The sequence below is a fragment of the Gobio gobio genome (assembly GCF_949357685.1).
Source record: "Gobio gobio genome assembly, chromosome: 4".
Classification (NCBI taxonomy): domain Eukaryota; kingdom Metazoa; phylum Chordata; class Actinopteri; order Cypriniformes; family Gobionidae; genus Gobio; species Gobio gobio.
In genome coordinates this window covers 30,454,038-30,475,458 of record NC_137100.1, presented here as the reverse complement: position 1 = coordinate 30,475,458, position 21,421 = coordinate 30,454,038, and the positions used below count along the sequence as shown (strand labels likewise).

The following is a 21,421-nucleotide window of genomic DNA, read 5'->3' as shown; positions in this document are numbered from 1 at the left end:
CTCATGCATTATATTTGATTCACAGCACTGAAAAGTGCAATTAACATGCTTTCCGAGGACTTTATTTAAATTGTAACCCTCAACAAGCACTGTTTACGCAATATATTTATGCGCTGCTATAGACGTCGCTCTCCAGATTCAACAGATTTGAGAGACATATATCCAAACAAGCGTTGCCTCATGCTCTTATTGCCTTAAATGTGGGTGCTTTCTCTGCTACAGAGCCCAAAATAATAAACTCATTAGGATCAGATCCTTCCAGACAACATTTCACTCACAGAAGAAAAGCTGTGGGCTCCAACACGCAGGAGAAATCACTGAACACAGGCAAGCATTTCTCGGAGCATTTTGTTTTCCACTGCACAATCCTACAAATAATTATCAATAACATCTTAAAATGAACAGATTCGCATGCATTTATATTTTGACCTTGCTCATGTAGGGCAACACCCCAAAATGTGTCTCAAATGTCAGCTGGGCTCTGTGCACCACTGGCCTTTACAGAAAAGGTCATCTGCTCTTCTTTTGGTTGCTTGAACTTTCTGTACAGTAGGCCTATGTCTTGTATTAAAATCTCTGTTTATGTAGGAATACACTGAGTATGAAAAGGGAAAATTTGCCTTTTTCATTCATTCAATAATATCAAAGTGTTCTCATTACTGAAGCAATTTAAACATCAACACACTTTAAAGTCACCATGAATTCAAAATGGACAATTCATCACCTTGGAATTATTAGGTACTATCTGCATTCTGAGCGATTTCGAGATATTGAGCTTCAAAGTTTTTGCATTTCATATAGCAAAAAGTATAGGGGACATAAAAATGGCAGAGAACCTAAATGTATTCTAAATGTACAATATCAAAATCCTCTCATATTTGTAAATAGGGATTTTTTTTAACAGGTCGAATCAATGCAGATAGAACCTTCTAATTCTGAAAAAAACAAAAACTTTCCGCTTGGAATTATAAGGTTGCAAAACATTAACTGAAGCGATAATTTACAAGAAACACAGAGTTTACTTATAATTTGTTTTAAAACATAAAATTAGTGTTGTAACAATGTCTGGACAAGTATGATAAAGATATATTTAATGCTTTCTATTACATTTATTTAATATTTTAGGACGAATAATTATTTTCTTGTTCAAGCATAAAAGATAGTGCTAAATATACCGATCAGGCAAAACATTATGACATGGCACCAGGATGCACAATAGGAAGAAGGCAAGCCGGTGTGATGCTTTGGGCAATGTTCTGCTGGGAAACCATGGGTCCTGTCATCCATGTGGATGTTACTTTGACACATACCACCTACCTAAGCATTGTTGCAGACCATGTACAGCCTTTCATGGAAACGGTATTCCCTGGTGGCTGTGACCTCTTTCGGCAGGATAATGCGTCCTTCCACAAAGCAAAAATGGTTCAGGACTGGTTTGAGGAGCACGAGTTTGAGGTGTTGACATGGCCTCCAAATTCCCCAGATCTCAATCCAATTGAGCATCTGTGGGATGTGCTGAACAAGCCAGTCCTATCCATGGAGGACCCACATCACAACTTGCAGGACTTAAAGGATCTGCTGCTAACATCTTGGTGCCAGATACCACAGCACAGCTTCAGGGGTCTAGTGGAGTTCATGCCTTGACGGGTCAGGGCTGTTTTGGCAGCAAAAGGGGGACCAACACAATATTAAGAAGGTGGTCAAAATGTTATTCCTGTTCTGTGTATTTTGTCCACTGCAGATGTTCATTTTAGGTAGGAATATGGTGGGTAATTAAACACATTATTGCAAGAGCCATTAGTTTAAGTTTATTTTGGTTTAGACAGAAATCAGCTGTAATACATCTGACCAGGACTTTATTCAACACAAAGTGGGACAGGTAAAATGGCTTTTTCTCTAGAGTCCAGTATGGATTGAAAAGTTTGTAGACAAACTTTGATGTTGGCTTGAGAAAGCCTATCCAGAAAGTTTGAAGTAGTTTTAACAGCTTTAAATTTGAAATAGTTTTACGTTTTAGATAGATAGTCACTCCCAGCAATAGCCAAGCACAACAATCCAACGATCCAATCAGTTCCCCATTGACAAACTCACATTTTTTCTTATTCGAGAAGCCGTTTTACTCGGATTTGCATCACAATAGGGAAGAAAAGACTATTGCAACTCATGCCTACTTTAATTTATGTATTCTTAGCACAGAACAAACATGTCTAACAAAGTCTTTTGTTTTGCCAAGAACTTTATTCACAGCACATAAGTGAATATTTGATCTGTACAGACAGAAATGAGAGCAATTTAAATTCAAATCATCCTCATGAACAATTTCAGCTGCAAGTAACAGAATATACTCTCTAAAAGTAAACATTTTGGTCTCAAGTTTTTTCTAAAAAATAATCACTGCTTAGTCCGTGTCATCTAAAATACTTCTTATATTTCTTCATGGAGGTATAAAGTGTATAAAAAACATTTGGTTTTAGGGAATTGGAGCTACATTGCAAAGGTATTTTGAAGGTAAGAACACATTTTGGTCTCTTATTCTGGATTGTCAAGTATTATATCTCTTCTTTATTAGAGTCTTAGGTGTACATTCTGACTATTGGCCTTCATTTATGGTGTTTCTTAAAAATGGAAATGTACTCTTGGACATCATCAGGGGAGCCCATCACTATAGGTTCCCGCTGATGGATGTTCTCGGGCTGGATGTCCAGGATGTTTGTGTTCCCTGTGGTAGCCATTCCTCCGGCCTGCTCCATGATGAAGGCCATGGGGTTGCACTCATAGAGAAGTCTGAGCTGAAAAGGGTGAAAGAATTTACAAGTCTCTACCAGTCCCACCCACATTATTTATCCAAGAACATTTAGTTATGGCTTCCTCGTATTGCTACAGCTCCCTGAATAGGCCCTAGAAGGAGCCATAGCAGACACACAGGTGAGTGAAGCTTTCTCACTAAGGTATTTGAATTATGATACTGTGAAGTAATAGCATGGCACAAAGGTTTTTTACACAAGTATCTGTAATGTAATGGATCTTTTTTCAGGTCTTACAGATAAGAGAGAATAAACATAGACACGCCTGTAGATTTGACACCAAACAAAAGAACTGGACTAAAGGTCATCTATACTTTTCACTTCATTCATCCATTTCATTAAATAGTACAGTGTCCCTTAAACTATCTGGACACTTTAAGTGAATACATGAGTGTCATTAAATTAATGAAACAATACATTACATTCACATTGCTACATATAGTCAAACATGGTGAATCATTACACCTGTGGTTACTCTGACTGAACTTGAGAGGAATTCATTGGGAAAAGTTCGGTTCTAGCCTTCTTTAGAAGGTGCTAATGCGTTCAGGCATTTTTAAGAGCAACTTGGGACTCCAAATATGATAAATAAATAATCTATCAATGAACGGCAATGATTCAACTATCATCCTATTCTAAACGACACAATATTCCTGGATATATGGTTATATTCATCTGAGTATATGATAGTATATATAACTGAATATATGACTGTAGTCAGATTATGAGTGTTTAAGAGCATATCAGAAAAAAAACTGTTGATTTATTGGCGTCCAAGTAAACAAGGTCATGTGAATGTAAACAATGTTTAGATGAAGTACCTTTCCTTTGGGACTCTTCACATTTGCAGGGTAAAGGAAGATCCCTCCATAAACAAGCGTCCGATGCACATCTGCCACCATTGAGCCTACATAACGGGCTCCATAGGGCGCACTGCCATCCTGAACACATTTTTATAGTTATACTCCATGTGTGTCCTTTAGTAGCTGGATATTATAAAATAATCAATGTTTATTTTCAGATGTACCATGTTTTTGCTTATAAAAATAAATTTTATTAGGAAAAAATGCATACTGAACCTCTGGGAACTTTTTCTTCTGCAGGTACTCTGTGACGGCAGGATCGAAATAAAGGGCATAACCTTCATTCAGACTGTAGATCTTCCCCTTCTTCTTAATCTTCACATCTCTGTCCACCAGAATGAACTCCCCAATAGCCTGACATTTAAATTCATTAATGCATGTGTTACTTAGAACGTCTTTGGGCAGTATCTGTGACATCTGTCCATTACCACAGAAGATAAGGAGAATAGACACATTTACAGTAATAACCGACTTAAAGGGTTAGTTCACCCAAAACTGAAAATTCTGTCATCCTTTAATCACCCTTGTGTTGTTCCAAACCCATGAGACTTTTGTTCATCTTTGGAACACAAATTAAGATACTTGTAATACAATCTGAGCCAGTTCTGTTTTCTCCATTGACAGCTATGCAACTACCACTTTGACGCTTCAAAAAGTTCATAAAGAGATCGTAAAACTAATCCATATATGAATTTAATGGTTTAGTCCAAATTCTATGAGGCACAATAGACCCCTAAAAGGTTCACCCTTTTCTAAGAGTGTACACTGTTTTAAACTATGGCCGTATGTATCATATCATTTCAAGCAACAAATGATTAACTACACATAGCTGCACATTCTTAGCTTGCTTTGTGTAGACTGAATAAACTGTGTAATACCGACTGATTCATTGCTAAATGATCCCAAAAGTGAGGTGTAAAAAATGGTGTAAGTAAAACTGACTCACTGGATCTAACATGAAGCAGTTGACTCCCTGACCAGTGGAGAGGACAATCATGGTGGCACTGCCGTATAGTGCATATCCAGCAGCCACTATGTTTCTACCAGACTGCAGGGCATCTTTCTCAGACGGCTCGCTGTCTGTGCACTGTGAACAGAGCAGGCATTAAAGTGTGTTCAGATACTAGGGTGGAATCCACGTGGACTGTCATGGGCTGTATACTTGCAAATCTATTACATATATTCAGTCATACCTTTCTGTAGATGGCAAAGATGGTCCCAATTGAAGCAAGGCAGTCAATGTTGGATGAACCATCAAGAGGGTCAAAGCAAACCACATATTTACCCTTGAACACAAGCAAGAAGTTTTGGTTAAATACACATTTGGAACCCAATTGAAAGTACATATTTGCACATGTATCTAAGTTCCCTATTCTTGAATGTCAGATTAGATTCAGGATAGGTTTCTGGCCAACAATGTAGGTAAAGGCCTGAATTTCACTACATACAAGTTATGATCTGCAGGCATGCATCTCTACCTAGCAGCTGAAATCAGTTAGGGGCATGTGACTAAGTCTTCATGTTCTGCACAGGAAATGCAAGTTTATCTGGAAACACACACTTTTCCATTCTTGGAATAGACTGTGAAAAGTTGCTGTGAACTCATTGACTATGTTCTGGCAAACACTTTCAACAAAATATATCTTGATTAAAGGGTTTATAATTAAACGGGTACCTTACCCGTCTATCTGGCTCCACAATGATAGCGCTTTCATTTTCCTCAGTGACAAGTACACATGAGGTGAATGAGGATTTGATCATGTTTATGACGAGGTCATTGGAAAGGATGTCCAGCTTCTTAACCTGGTCACCTGTCACATTGGTGCTTCCAGCAATGCCATACCTGCCAGAAGTATTTCAAAGTCATGAGTTAAATCATATCAGAGGGACTGAAATTAGTTTTTAGGTATCTTTTCTCAATGCTTGCTTACAGAAAATGTGTATAAAAGCAACATCACACTACTTCCAGTATAACGCACTGTTTGCTCATGTGATACTGCACACGTAATCTATGTAATGGATATACTGAATAATAAACAAAATTCAGGTTTCTCAATTCTGCTAGCATTTCCTGTCACCAGCATGTCAACATGCTAAAGTTTCAAAACTTAAGCTACATGTGGGTAGACCTGCATGATCTCGCTGTCTGAATCAAAAACAAAACAAACATTAAAGTGCATAAAACCTAAGAAAATGTCCAGGGGCCTGTACCATGATGGTAGTTTAACAAACTCAGGGTTACAGGATTAGTTTCGAGTTGACAAAACCAAACCAATCTATTCAGGCTTTGTTGGTCCCATGATGCTGATCATCAACTTTCTCTGTCAACTCAGGCTTTGATCCTGAGTTTAGGATTTTAGCTGTGACATCAGTAGTGAACAGCCAATCACATGCTGTGATCAGTGAAACTGACATCTACTTCTCGCGAGAGAAGCAGCGAAATTGATTTCTCTCTTCTGCAGAATATTACATGAAAAAATATTAAGCATTTAAACAAATGTACCCAGGAAGAAGAAAAGAGCTGTCTATGAAAGTGGACAACTTTTAAGAAAAATCTTAGGCTACTTAGTCAGTGCAAGTAAAAGTTATGAAGTTAGTTTAGATGATATATAGAGAGATTTGAAAATGTAAACTCACATGTAGTAATTTTTTATAGCTTTATTTATTGATTTTAAAGCTTATTTGTATGACCTTTATATAGGCTATTTATATCAATTTTAACTATGTGCCTATTAATGATTGATTAACTAAAATGATACCTGTGTAATTGATTAAGGGTATAATAATTACATAAATTATATCTAAGTCATTCAAAATGATTATTATTATAAATAAGCATCGTTAAAAGCCAGACACTTTAGTCTTTAAAAACCATTTGCTATGTAGTGACCTTTAATTTGGAGTAGACACTGGGGGAGTGACTTTATTGCATCAGAGGCGTGTCACTTTGCTCACAGCTGATTGGTCTAATTTCAGTTTGAGATGTCTTATCCAGAACATAACCTGTCCTGGACCAGGTTAGCCGTGGAGCGTAAGTTACTATGGAGATGAACACTGCTAAAAGCCAAACCACTTTAATGGTACCTAAAACCCAGGATTGGCACAAACTAAGCTTAAACATATCTGGCTAGCCAGCTAAACCGGCTTAATGGTATAGGCCCCAGGTCATATTTCACTCAAAAATAAACAAACAAACAAATAAATAAATAAATCAGGAACCCTTTATATTAGACTCCTGCCACCATTTTCCAGAACAGCAACCTACCTGGAGACTTTAGAAGTACAAGGTGTCAGAATCTCAGAAACTTTGCTAAGGTAAAGAATCTTCTGTTTATAGACAACCTATCTGTCTGAAGGCTCTATAGACAGATAGGTTGAGAGTGACTTTTGAGGGACCAGGCAAGTCTGACAACAGCAGCGGTGGCGAGGGAGTCGTGCAGTGAGCTGCTACTAACAATGAGCAAGACAGACCTTTCAGGATAGGAGATGGACTTGCTGGTACTTCAAGAGTCACTCCAAAACTGTCTATACCTTAGCAAAGTACTTCTGGAGACTCCAGGTAGGTTGCAGTTCTGGAAAATGGTGGCACTGGAGACTATAGGTTTCCTGGTGGTTTCATACCTAATTCTTCACCCTAATTCCTCAATTGTATTGCAGTTAACATGCATGTCTTTTCTTCTTTTCTTTCTTTGTTTTTGTATGACCCTGCTGAACCAATGAGCGTTTTGCTGTCTATTGGTCACGCCTTAATTTTGTAATTTCTAGTATTGCATTAGTATTGCATTCTTCTCATGAGCATTTAATAATGCAAGTTAAATCTTTTAAAAAATGTTGCCTCATTTTACCTGTAAAAGAAAACCTGCTTAATATGCACACCTGAATATAAGGAGTTTTTCTTTTCCAGCCTTCCTTAATTCTATATCACTTATAAAATTATAAATGATCAAATACAAAATGAATAGTAGTTATTAAGATTGATGTGGTTTGGAATTGGTAAAATGTGACTGGGGAAAAATATGATCAGAATATCAACTAGCATCATATTTGTTAAAACTTAAATTATAAGTTATATATATATATATATATATATTGACAATTAAGAAAAAAAGTAACGAGCATCTTGCATAAATTGCAAAAATTGCAATATTTGTATTTTAAAAAAAATGTCACAATGCAAAAATAAATTATCTAAAATATAAGCTTTGGTAACACTTTATTGTACAGTGCCTTTGTTACACGTATTTACTATAGCAATACCAGTGCATTATGCATTATTACAAGCAAATAACCCTAAACCAAACCCTGTTCCTAACCCTATAGTAAGTACATGTTGTTTAATTTATATTGCTCAGCACTTAATTGTAGCCTATATATTAATTGTATATATTATATCATTGTCCTGATTGGAAACTGAAATCTGATTGGTTGATTGAAATGTTGTTCCAGGAACATGTAGGCTACTTGGTGAAATCACGTTCACGTGTGGGTATAGTAGCTAATGAAACACGAGATGGACATCGTTAAACTTAAACAAACAAGTTCGTTTTAGCAACTCAAACTCTTTGGACTCCGTCAAAGGTGTGCATATAAGAAATACTCACAGGTGCGCGATACCTGCTTTCCTGACAGCGCTCGAGATGGCTTTTACAGCCGTGCACATCGCGTTCAGAAGAGTTGTCAGCTCGCCAGTGCCTTTGGCTTTCCTGCCCTCTTCAAGCAGAAATCTCGTCAAAGTCACAACATTAGTGTCGAAAGATCCTCGGTCTGACATGACTGCAGGTTTGAAGATCTTCGTGCTGATGTAAAGAAATAAAGAAAATCTCGCTGTTGTATTAATAATATATATTTCATGCAACTCATTAAATCGCGGAAACCACAATATCAATGCGGAAATGGTGCTGGAAAGGGGTGTGTGTGTGTAGATTTGGACTGCTAAACCAATGAACATTGCACAGCCAGAGGCTCAGAGGAGTGACTTACAGCTGCGTGGAAGTTTCAAAACAATGCATTGTGGAAACGGGGTAGCCTAGTGAATGAAGGGCCCCCTCGTGCCTGATCTCTGCTGTGTCATCATGATCATGTTTGTCTGGCGAGCTGACATTACAGCTAGTATACGAGTGGCAGCAGGTTTTAGGGTGAATTAGGTTCTTTCTTCTGTTGTATAATGTTATAATATTTCTAACCAATTTTATTTCGAGTTTGAGTGGCTATTTTTCAGAGAGTTGTCAACTATAAATGTAGAGTAGCTAAGTCAGTCTTCAGTCTGCCATGTTTGTACTGTAGGTTGTAGTTTGTCTCCCATACTGGTCAGACTGGTTTATTGGCTGGATTTAGAGCTTTTTTAAAATGTATTAATTTTTATTCAGTTGTTGTTCAGATCACCTCAAAATAGAGGTAAACAAACAAATAAAATAGCCTAGTTCTGCCCAAGGTTATTTTCGTAAACGAAAACTGAAACTAAGACTAAAACTATTGGTCAAAAAACATTTTCGTAAACTGAAATAAAATTAAAAAATCATAATAAATGAAAAACTAAACGAAACTAACAACTCTTACTGAAAAACTAACTGAAATAAAATAATAATTAGCAAAAAATAAATATTAATTTTCGTTATTAATAAGCTCTCTGTGGTGGAAAATCTGACTTGTGGCGGTTGAGGGAATGTCTGTATATGGCACTACTGCGCGTGAGTTGAGGATATTAACCGCTGTCCTGTGCTGTGACATAACGCGTGCAGTGAACTCACAACGCTAGTCCTAAACGGCTGTTCACAAAGAATGCGTTCGTGGCTGTGAAATGGGAAATGACACAAGGGTAACGAGACTCACGTTGAACTCACTGCTTTTAGAACGCCGTTACATACCCGACGAGAGACGCATGGTTGCTACGTGTGTTTGAGATTTCATGTTTGTGTAATATTGATAGGCTCAAAGGTGTTATCATTGTTTTTACAAATCATTTACTACTAATAATATTTTTATCCGTGTGGAGACATTTCCCCACAACGTAGGGAATTCCAACACACACACACACACACACAAACACACACACACACCATTATTTAATCACACTCTTCTTCACAACAGTTTGTGTTGGCTGTAGTCAGATGACTTTAGTGGTCACGCTGCTAGCCTACATTGTACGTTACTACTGAAGAAATTAAAATAAGCTTTTAATTGTTTAATAATATTTCATCTTTAATGAGATTGTCTGGAATTTAACGTTTTTTACTTTTAGATTTTTACATTGCATTTATTTGGTTCTTTGTTCAATCTCAGACTCAGACCATTGTTTGTTGTATAGGTCATAGTTTGACTCTTAAAGGTGAAGACCCAACTTTATGCATGTTTTGTAGATTCCCCTCTCCGTTAAACATTTTTTGTTGGACTGTCCTGGGTTAAAACAAGACTGCTCTTTTATCAAGTTATTTCACTTAAGGACTTATTTAGTAAGATTATAAATGAAAAGGTTTTTGATTTTTTTTTTAATCATAAGTTGATTTAAAAAAATCTTGTATAATATGACTTGTTGTGTTTGTTTTCTTGGTTTTATTGAATATATATGATATTTGTATTTTTGTAATTAAATTTTTGCCATGAATATAGTCTTAGATGCTGACATGGCATTAAATAAAACAATCTGTATTCCATTATTTTATTTATATTATTAAGATGTCTGCATAAGAGTAAACTCTAATCAGTGCAAACATTAAACTTTGCTGAAATTAAAAATCTTGATTTGGTCTTTACACTTTGTTCTGGTAACTCTGCTAAACGATAATTACTAAAACTAAAACTGAAACGAAATATATAAAAACTAAATAGAAATGTGTTTACAAAATAAAAACTAAACTAAAACTAGCAAAACAATTTATAAAACTAACTAAAACTAAACTGAAATTTAAAGCAAACTTGAAAACGATAATAAAATAAAAACTAATTTAAAAATGCAAAACTATAATAACCAAATAAAACATACTCATGTATTCAAGAGCATTCTGAGACTGAGCTGCTAAGCTGTGGGCTATATGCAATTTACAGTCAGACCTACATGGCTATAGAACATTATCATTGCAAAACACATTTATGCTGTGAATATTCAACAGTTCCCTTATAATGAGAAGGATACAATGATGGCAGAATTTTGTAAGCAATTTAACCCATTTGTGCCCAAATTTTTCTGAATGGTTTCATGCATATAGTCATGTTACAAAAGGAAAATGACAACTATACACTGCGGTAACTATAGTTGGCGGTTGGCTTAAATGAGTTAAGTCTAACTGATAGTTCCAAGTATTTAAAGGCATAATATGTAATTTTTCAAAACAAAGGCGTAGCTTGATGCCGCATGGATTCTGCAGAATCATGGGAAGTCTTCACCTCTACAGCCAGTGGAAAAGAATCCGACGGGAGTCAGGCTGAAATCAAATTCATGGATCATGGATTCATGTGGAGCAGGATAAGGCTGCTAGAGCGATTGCTAATGAGAGACAAGCATGGGTATGATGACATTGATATGCAAAGCACAAACACGGCCGAGTCCTGTTTAAAATAGCTTATTTCTCTGGATTTAAACATTCTTGGAAACATTTAACTACACAAGTCAAAAAAATATAAAACATTTTTCTAGTGTTTTTTTTTATATTTTAATCCAAAAATCTTACATATTGTGCCTTTAATTGGTGAATTTTTACATTATGTATATTCTGGCTCTATGCTGAACTACCTATAGTAACCACTAGAGGTCAGCCCTGATTAAGTTTGAGAATGCATAAAGTATAGAAAACTTAGAAGAAATAGAATCAAAAGATCCTTCATATTTTTCTTTTGCATACAAAAATCTAACAAATAAAAGTTATAGTTCCTTCTGCAGTTAAGTATATAGACAAATACATGCATATGAACACACAAGCATACACAGATATAGCCTACATGCCACCTACACACATACATAAATAAATACATGCAAACATGCATAAATTCCAACATACAGAAAACTCCTAAAAAAAAAAAACTATCCACACACGCACAACTCTCTGTCTGCCGGATACACACTGCATGGGGAGGAATGCTACAAACAGGTGGAAGTTCAACAAACTCCCAAATACACTTGACCGGGAACATATACGGCTCTTTCTAAGGAATAAGAGACACCAGTTTGCTTAAACATGGGAACCCGTTATATATGAAGGTATTAAGTTATAAGGTATTTAGAGGGAGGAGGCAGAGGAGACTTGGAGGAAACCGATGTCGACCCAGTTTGAGTTCCGTTCCACGTTTTAGCAAACTGGTGTCTCTTATTCCTTAGAAAGAGCCGTATATGTTCCAGGTCAAGTGTATTTGTGAGTTTGTTGAGCCAAAGCTGGAAAGGGGGAGGCTGATAAAGTGTTTTCTTAATTCACTTTCCACACTGAGAGGCATGATGAGCCCATTTCAGCAAGTTCTCATACATTTTGAATAAAAACTGACTGAATATTCAAATAAAGAGCAACACAGAACTACCTCCATTCAAGGCTGTTAACTAGGCCCTATGTTTTTGATAGATGTGCACTTTATAACATCCTAGGCCTATACATTTTTTCCCTTCCTGGATTGTCAGAGCTACATGTCCATTTGAAAGCATCCAAGATGCTGCTGTTAGACTTTACAATATCTTCAGAAATTCTCTCACACTGTATAATGTATGTCCATGCAGAGGTCACCTCAGTGATCGCCAGTATCCAATGGATTTCCATTCAAGAAACTGGTTAACACCGCTGTAATGGCCTATAGACCTATACTCTCTGAAGCTACATCCCACCTCAACCCTCAGCGATCAGCCGCACCACAAAACGAACAAACTAAAATAATGATCATGGATCATCCAGGTAATGACACAAGTATTAAGAATCACGCATATATGTAAACTTTCGAATGGGGTCACTTATATAAATTCAGCTACTATTTTGTAGCTTTTTTAGGGCAGTTCTAAATAAATTAATTTGACCAAAAACTGTATCTCCACATGCAAGTTTTCTGCTTGGTTCCTTACTCAGCTCCACATTAGATCATTTAAAATAAAATAAAAATAAAAAACCATGTCAGAACATTTATGAATGAGTTTAATACAGTCTATTATAATTAGAACAGAAGTGAGAACACGTTCAGAAAGTTCAGGTTTTGGAAAGTTTTGGATCCTATTAAAGATTTAACATTTAGTAAAGCCAAAATAAAAGTCACAACTTTGCAAAGTCCATAGCATGTTGTTAACCTGACTTGAGCAAAAGTGAAAATCCCCCAGGAAATCTATCTATAGGATTAGCATACATTTAAAATAGCCTATAAATGAATAGAATCATTTTGTTATTATAGTCACAATTGGGTGACTTTCAGTGGCCCTGCTGATTTAGTAAGCGGTAAGAGGAGCACCTGCCTTTGTGTACTCAGTTATTTGTACGTCACGCTCTCACGTCAGGGAACATGCATTGTGCGCTCGGGAGTCGGGTCTGGTGAAGCACGATCCACGTTGCTCTTGTGCGCATGAGCGAAGAGGACACTTCACCGGGACTTTTACAAAGGGAGCGCAGGGACAGGAGAGGGACGTATAAACAAACTTCTTTGAAAACAAAAAACAAAAAGGTAATTCAGTGTTCCTTTTTAAAAAACCGCCGACCGCATACTTATAAACTAGACTTTATCGCTCACTTCAGGGCGCGTGCGTAACCTGATCCAGCAGCTACAACAGGTCTGCAAACATTTGTGTTTTTCTGTGGGATATGTTAACCTGATAAATTTGGTCCTAGTTTAAATATAACGAGAAAACAAAATCAATCGTGACAGTGGTATAAAAAAACCACATGTAAGGTGCAGGACCAGCGTAGGGAATAAATGCCGTGGGCGATTGTAGGTGCATGTCGCACTACTCTTGTTACTTTTCTCAAAGCAAGATAAGAGATTACAATGTCATTTTAATGGTTAACAGGGTCAGATCTTTGTGGGAAAAAGAGTTTCATTCGGATGTTGTGTGTTGTGACTACTCGGTGATCCGATGATTTGTGATTCTTTGTTTTTACACACCTGTTAGATATAAATTATGTAAATAGAGCTTTTTTGCAAGGATACCCTTTGTGTGGGGAAGCATGCGTTCTTAATTTTTGTCCAGCTACACCATGCGTTTAAGTTTTATGTTTGTTTATTTAATTATTTTGATGTATGTGATGTAAGTTGTCTGCTGAATGGTTAGTTTAGGTTTATAGTTCTCACAACTGAGTAGAGCAGGGTACCACTGTTTAAAGGTCTGTAACACTGTGTTTTTCTCTTAACTTTGGTAAAATGTTACTATTTTTGTTTGTTAAATAATTGTGGTTTAAAAATCTACAACTTAGCCCTAAACTGTATAAATGAATGTCAAGTGAGTGCTGGTGTTACAACTTCCTCCACTGCCCAATGGGTTGTGTTACACTAATACATAGACATTTGGCAATTTGTGAAAGAAATATGTTGATATATCTCTGTAGCTCGTTTCTATTTTGTCAGTGATTGTTACAACACTCCTCGGTCTCCCCTAGTAGAAATAAATGTCCCTGTATAGGCCTTCATGAAGTCCAGCAAATTTCGAAACTTTTCAGATGCAGTCCACAGGTCGCTTGACAGGAAGTAATTATGATGGTCGCCTTTCCTGTGCAGATTTCAGGAAGTTTTAACTGGTTTTCATGATAACCTCACTGTAAACGACGGATGTCCTAAAGCTGTTTGGTGGTGGTGTTAGCTCTTGAACAGCCATGAAACTCTTCTTTCACTAATGAATTTATCGTCCTATCATATGTCAAGTTATTATCCAGGAAAATGTATTCCTAGTTGTACTACCTAAATCTGCTTTGCACCTTAAAATATACTAAAAACCATCATAATAATGCAGGCGATAAAATCGAATGCTACATAATGAATCAAAGTTCAACATAAATGACATATCAATAAACCGTGACTGTACAAACAAAGACTAGACGTTGCACCACGTCATACAAACAAAGACCTAACTCCATCAGGGTAACTCATGTGACACAAAAAATAATGACACTAAAACATTCACTAAACAATTATGTAACATAAAATGCTTTAAATAAGGAAATATCATTACTATTTCTTTAAACTTTAAAATAACCAGATGTGACTTCTGGGAATGTCATTTTATACATGACATGACTTTTTATAGTGCAGCATTTCATGAAGGTCCAAGAGAGGACTTTTAGTCCGAAACACTGAGATATAACTTGTGCATTGTGTGTGCAGTGTTGGCATGCTCATTCTTCCAGTTTGGCATCACTGCCATGTACAGTCTGCAAGAGACTCTCACAAAGACATTATTATACTCTAGTGAAAAAGACTGTCAGCGACCTACAAATATTATCACCACCAGAAATGAAACCTCTGTTTGGCGCTGTTTGTCTGAAACAAGGGAGCCCTTTCCCCTTTCAAATATCATTTACTGGATGCATTCACCCGTCATTTCAACAGCAGACAATTATTAAATTCTTCTTTGTTGGATTGGATTCTTCTCCTATTCCAGTTGCACTCCTCAAGAAGTCTGTGACCTCTTAGACCACATTAAACTTGGGATAGTATATTTTGTAAGGGGCTAATCCAGAGGAAAATTGGCACGTCCACAGGGTGTAAACTGTTCGGTTCTGCTCCGAGACAATGAATGGAAGAAGGCTTTGTGATGCAGAGACATCTTTTGGAGGTTGTCCCAGTTGTTTAAAGAGGGAACTGTTTCTAGATGAAAGTCTCCTTTCACCAATGACATAATGAAAGGCCATATTTGAGATCCCTGCCTTTATGCTTGCTTTCCATAGGGATTCTTATTGTTAAAAGCAAGATGGCTAGAAGTTTTCTTTGAAGCTGAGTAATGTTCATGGGTGGCAATGTGGCCGTTTGAAATGAGAAGATGCAGTGTGCGGCTGTATGTGAATTTCACTTTCTGCCCATGTGAACACATGCATGCTCCTGTCATTTTGAAAACAATAGGATGTTCTATGCACATTGTGTCCCTCATCAAATATTTATCCTGTTCTATTTGTTTTATACATGAATTTGTTAGCAACAGCAGGCTTGGTTTCTGATTACTTGTTACAAAATAAAAACGCTAGAAGTACAGTTAAAAAGGATAGATGGAGCCAAAAGTAATTTACTCGCCCTCATGTCGTTCCAAACCTCTATGACTGACTGACTTCTGTGAGACACAAAAAAAAGGGTGTTTATAGACGTTCTTCAAAATATCTCCTTTCGCAGAAAAAAGGAAATCCATGCAGGTTTTAAACAATTGTGGAAACGAAGATGTGTATGTTCAGGTCTTTGTGAACATATGGCAGAAGCCTCCTCAATTTGCACCTTGCTGAGAAAGCTTTCCACATTGGGATCAAAGCTCAGTTCATGGTGAAGGGAACTGTCACCTACATCCCTCTCTCTCTCTCTCAGGCTGTAAAATCCACACTGCCGCGGCCGCCTGTTTATACAGAGGAAATTACTTCCACTTTGCTGCTTGGTTAGAATTGTTTGCAAATCTAATCTACCCCCTTTACCATCACTCGCTCCAAGCCTACTAAACATCTTTAGAATCGTTCACTATATTGTGGATGAGTTACCATGACTTTTTAGGCTGGTTTCCAAAACAAAATTGTTGTACATAAAGCTTGTTCTTGAAAAGCAAGATTTTGTAATTCTTGTAATTTGTTTCATTACTCCTGGTCAATATGCACTGTCGTTCAAAAGTTACTAAGATGTTTTAATGTTTTTGAAAGAAGTCTCTTATGGTCACGAAGGCTGCGTTTATTTGAAAAAAAAAAAAAAAAAACAATTGAACGAGCAAAAAACAACAACAACAACCCAGTAATATTGTGAAATATTATTAAGATTTTTTAAAATATTATTATATTTTAAAGTGTAATTTGTTCCTGCGATGGCAAAGCTGAATTTTCACATGATCATTCAGAAATTCTAACGTGCTGATTTGGTGCTCAATACATATGTCTTATCATGCAATGTTGAAAAGGATTGTGCTGCTTAAAGGTCCCATGAAATGAAAATTTCACTTTATGAGGTTTTTTAACATTAAAGGGTTACTTCAGTGATTTAGCATTAAGCTTTGTATTTAAACTGGGTCATTTATGCAGTAGAAATGTTAAATTATTTTTGAATTTGGTGCCTTCTATTGAGAAGACAGAAAATGTATTTTTGTCTCATGTGGATGAAAGACTACAAATCCCAGAATGCACTTGCTTCGCTGCCCTACCTGGCCACTCCGTACACCGTAGTTTTGATCTTCATAGTAATACAATCATTTCGCTCAGTTAGAGAATAAACACTACAATTAAAAACTGAACGTGTCTTTTCAATAAAGTGTGAGTGAGCCGAACGAAAGTCACAGCACAGACGCAGCAATGTCAGATGTCTTTCATCGCGAAGAGCTGAGCAGAGCTGAGGTAACGTTAAGCGCCAGTCTGGCACGTTTTCAGATCGCATATGGAAGCTAAACTATCACAGGAATTCATTGAAAAGTTGAAACACTTACTTTACTCTGCACCGCGCTCCGTTATGATAGTCCGTGCGGCCGTCTGTGTCTTACATTCTGTGTGTGAGATCTCTCCCCTATGGGCGGGTTGATAACATGCGGAACAGCTCCATCTAGTGGCTGTAGTCTTTAGCCTCTGGACAAAAAATCCTCTGATGACGCAAAATGACGATATTTGCGTCATCGGAGGATTTTTTCCAGAAATAAAATGCAAAATTCTCTCGTCTCAGGGGGATATGAGGGGGGAAAGTACCATAATTTGAATATACTGGGTTTTTACTGATACAAAGCCTAATGCTAAATCACTGAAGTTACTCTTTGATATGAGTTCCCCTAGCCTTTATATGGTCCCCAAGTGGCTAGAAATTTGGGTATCCTGCTCTGCCTTTGAGAAAATGAGAGCTCAGACGAACCGATCTGGAATCGTCCCTTTATGCCATCATACAGGGAGAGGTTACCTCCCCTTCCTCTGCTTTGCCCGCCCAGAGAATTTGGAGAAAATGGATTCAGTTTATTTTAGTCGCAATGTCAGCACAGGCTTTACAAACAATATGGATTCGACAGCACCGCCACAAACAGTGAGTAACTGTTCATTAATGCCTGATCTGTGATCAGTGATTTCTGATGTGTAGCTAATTATTCGAGTTCACACAGATTTTCTTTCTAAATCGTTCAATACTGTCAGTCCCGCCGCTGGCCGTCTTGATGCCCTAAGCGTAATGCATCAGTGAATCAAGCCAGTGACTAAACTATCAACTTCACATTTTTTCTTTTAGTAGCATGAAACAAATCTGTTATTTAAATTGTGATTAGATGCTATAGCGATCAAAGAACACTCTCTTTATAATGTCCGGAGCTGTCAATCACACGTCGCGAGTGTATCTGCACACTTGCCCAAACTGCCGTTATAACGAATTACGCTGTTATGCTGCACAACGAAGCTCTTACTGTATTCATATCGATATTGTGTTTGCTGTTAGTTGTGGTGAAAGCATTTTGTGAGAGAAATAGAGTTGCAATGACGATATTACTGCATTCACGCGATCAATAGTCTGTGTACTCATTGCTCATCACTGCAGCCTTTCATGTGATGGGAAAAGATCTAAAAAATAATGCTATAATCAACACTTTCACGATTCGTTCATCTCGAAAGCTGTAATGTTAAAAAAAGACGTAGGAAAAGTATTCGAAAGGGGTTCCACATGTTACAAAGTTCGTAGAATAAGGAGGAAGAAGACCGGGTTGGTGTGACTGGGACTCGTAATTATTCAGAACTCTCAGATCCAAACAAAATAAACTTGCGCTCTCAACAACTCGGTACACTATAAAACTTTCTCTGCTATCTTTCCCCAGCTCTCCGTCTCTCTGGTCCACGAGTGCCCAGTCCGTCTCTCTCTGGCAGTGCTTGCAGACCTCGCTAAACCACGCCCCCTCCACCACATAATCTAATACTCATTTCAAATGCAAAGATGCAAGCCAATCACAACAGTGGCCGTTTTCACTGCAGTCTCACAGCAGACACGTCCCTTCAAACAGAGCATTCAAGCCAGAGGATATTAGCCTTAGGATAGAAAAAAATGCCTTTTATTTCTAAATTATTACATTTTATTATATAAAAATCATACTAACAATATAAGTACACCTCAGGAAACATTATTAAATAATAAAAAAATCCACGGCAAGGGACCTTTTAATATTTTTGTAGAAACTGTGATACTTTTTCCCCCCAGGATTTTTAGATGATTAGATGGTTCAAAAGAACATAATTTACTTAAAATATATATATTTTATAACATAAGAAATGTCTTAATCAATTCAATGCATCATTGCTGAATAAAATTATTAGTTTCTTTAAAAATAAATATTGCATCCAAACTTTTCATTGGTAGTGTGTCTTCAAATTAACTCACTGGCTAGTTTATGATTTGTGTCGTAATTAAACATGTTACTTATATTGTTAAACAATATGCAGAGATAAATGCAATCCTGCTGCGTTTAAATTCGTCACCGGTTATCGATGCAAGGTACTCATTCAAATAGGTTCAGTAAAATAAGGTTAATAATTTTGATATTAGTCAACTCTCCTTGCTCTAGTAATCCTTCCTTAAGAGTAAATGCTGCTTTCTATCTCTTCAAAACACTTAATTCTTTATGACTTCCTGGTGGAAAATGTTAGTTGTTTGCACTCAGAATGTTAGTTGCCTTCATTTCAGTGCAGTGTTTTAATCACCTGCATTTGATGCCTCATCAACTTCATCTTTGTTCTTTCTCTTGGTGGAATAGGATTAGTCATTTTCCATCAGATGCATTAAATGTCCCTTCAGTTAAAGCCTTTTCTCGTAATAATGCACCTTTTTTTTGTCCTGCTAGCCTCAAGGAGGGGGTATATTTGAGGAAGAGACTTGGGTACAAGGCAATTAAAATCATGAGGCAGGAGGTTCATGGTCTTTTGTTGTTGTTAACTGGTCGTATCCAAACAGGGACCATCAAATTGGCTTGTTGGAAGACACTCATGCAGTCATGCTGACTAGAATCAAGATAAAGTCCAGAATGACTTTTTGCTGAGGATGCTGTCTAGACGTTCATGTTTACATATTAATTAGGAATTAATTATCTAGACAATCAAAGTCCTGTGGGAACCACTTATTTCCTCGTTCAATTAATGATTGCAATATTTACAACAACAAAAGTAAAAAAGTGCTACTGGCAATTTTATGGAATATTGCTTTGCTTTTTATAGTTTTGTATAGGGCTGCACAATATATCGAAATTATCGAAATATCGCAATATGCATATCACAAGGGTGGGAAGGGAATGATTTTAATAGGCTACTTTAACATTGTGAAAAGCGTACGTTTTAGGTCGATGCATATAGCAGAGAATAGACTGGGCACACGACTGTTACTTATGTGACTTGCTTGACTTTAAAAATAGTTATTAAATGCAATAATTTGTGAAAAACAACTCCTTGATGTCTCGCGCTGTCTGCTGTCTGACACACACACACCGAAACGTGCGCACAAGCCATACAGTAAACCTGCTAATACAGTAAACCTGCCGCTGTCTGTCAGACAACAAAAGAAAAAGAGAAAATCACTGTGCTCTTGGCTGAATAACCTTTGTAGCTTTATTATGTATCAGTGTATTCAGTGTATATTTAATTCATGTGAAGTGAAGTTCTTTTTTTAGTTCTTATTTTTAATAAAGATAAATTAAAAAAACAAAAATAATCGTCCACCCCTAGTTCAGGTGTCTTTAGCCCTATTCGCACGGGATTAGAATTATCTGGGGACCTCTGGTGATTTGTAATAATTGCAGAGAATGTCTGTGATCTTAATCCCGTGCGAATCGGCCATGTCTGTAATATGTAAAGGTTTTTGTTTCCTGTGCGCATTTTTATCTTTATCTTTCACGAAGAATGGAGCTAGGCTGCATAAAATGTGCACCGTTATGAATTCCGTGCGGCCGCGCGGATTAGCCTATACTTTCACTTGAATGAGCACCAATTTGGGAGTAAATTGCTTGAATGGTGCGTTTAATATTATTCTTCATGAAAAACACAAAAACAGAACCGTTTTTGCTTTAACATTCTCTTTCTAACATTTTTCAATGTACATTTATGAAATGCACTTTCTGTAAAGCTGCATTGAAACAATGTGTATTGTGAAAAGCGCTATACAAAAAAAATTGAATTGAATTGAATTGAACAGTACAATGACAAACTCGCTTAAATGGGCGCTTTTACATTTAGGTTTGAAACTGAATCTTCCGTCGTATATTGTTATTATAGTTCAGTTTTTAATTGTAGCGTCTGTTCTCTAACTGAACTAAATTATTTGTATTACTATAAAACAATAAAAACGAAAAAACATTTACAAGTCTTGGCATCATATCCGGGAGATAAGTCAGTAAATTCGAGTAAAATCACAGGCTTGCTTATCCCGTGCGAATGTGCCACGCAAAATTCAGATGTGGGGGAGTAATTTCTAAATCACACGAGGTCCCCAGATAATACTAATCCCGTGCGAATAGGGCTTTTGTTTACCTGGATGTTCTTGATGTTAAGTTTTAGGTTGATATAACTATATATTACCAAGTCAAGCAAAGAGTTTTTGGTATTTAAATATTGGCATTACATTTTTTGTTTGTTTCCATTGATGTTAAAATTATATTGTTAGATTTGTGACATTAATTTTAATGCTAAAACA

The 21,421-nt window shown here is 36.8% G+C and overlaps 2 protein-coding genes across 3 annotated transcripts in view; one reads left to right on the top strand and one right to left on the bottom strand.

Annotated features, from left to right (window-relative positions):
* Nucleotides 1–1,787: 1,787 nt before the first annotated feature.
* Nucleotides 1,788–8,603, bottom strand: fbp1a (fructose-1,6-bisphosphatase 1a). The gene is made up of 7 exons (XM_079815091.1): nt 8,269–8,603; nt 5,348–5,510; nt 4,861–4,953; nt 4,614–4,754; nt 3,884–4,021; nt 3,626–3,745; nt 1,788–2,789 (listed from the first exon to the last, which is right to left on the bottom strand). The coding sequence occupies exons 1-7, from the start codon at nt 8,436–8,438 to the stop codon at nt 2,601–2,603; spliced, it is 1,014 nt and encodes a 337-aa protein (XP_079671217.1). The 5' UTR covers nt 8,439–8,603; the 3' UTR covers nt 1,788–2,600.
* A 4,540-nt stretch (nt 8,604–13,143) lies between these two features.
* The window catches only part of kank1a (KN motif and ankyrin repeat domains 1a), a 62,750-nt gene continuing 54,472 nt past the window's right edge, over nt 13,144–21,421 (top strand). For both annotated transcript variants that reach the window (XM_079815064.1, XM_079815066.1), the window contains exon 1: nt 13,144–13,285. The gene's annotated coding sequence lies outside the window, so the exon portion shown is untranslated. The remainder of the gene's footprint in view (nt 13,286–21,421) is intronic.

Coding starts and splice junctions, on each gene's coding strand:
- fbp1a (XM_079815091.1), bottom strand. CDS start 8,438: ATGTCAGACCGAGGATCTTTCGACACTAATGTTGTGACTTTGACGAGA. Junction 5,511..8,268: donor AAAGCAGGTATCGCGCACCT/GTGAGTATTTCT, acceptor TACTTCTGGCAG/GTATGGCATTGCTGGAAGCA. Junction 3,746..3,883: donor AGAAGAAAAAGTTCCCAGAG/GTTCAGTATGCA, acceptor AAATGTGTTCAG/GATGGCAGTGCGCCCTATGG.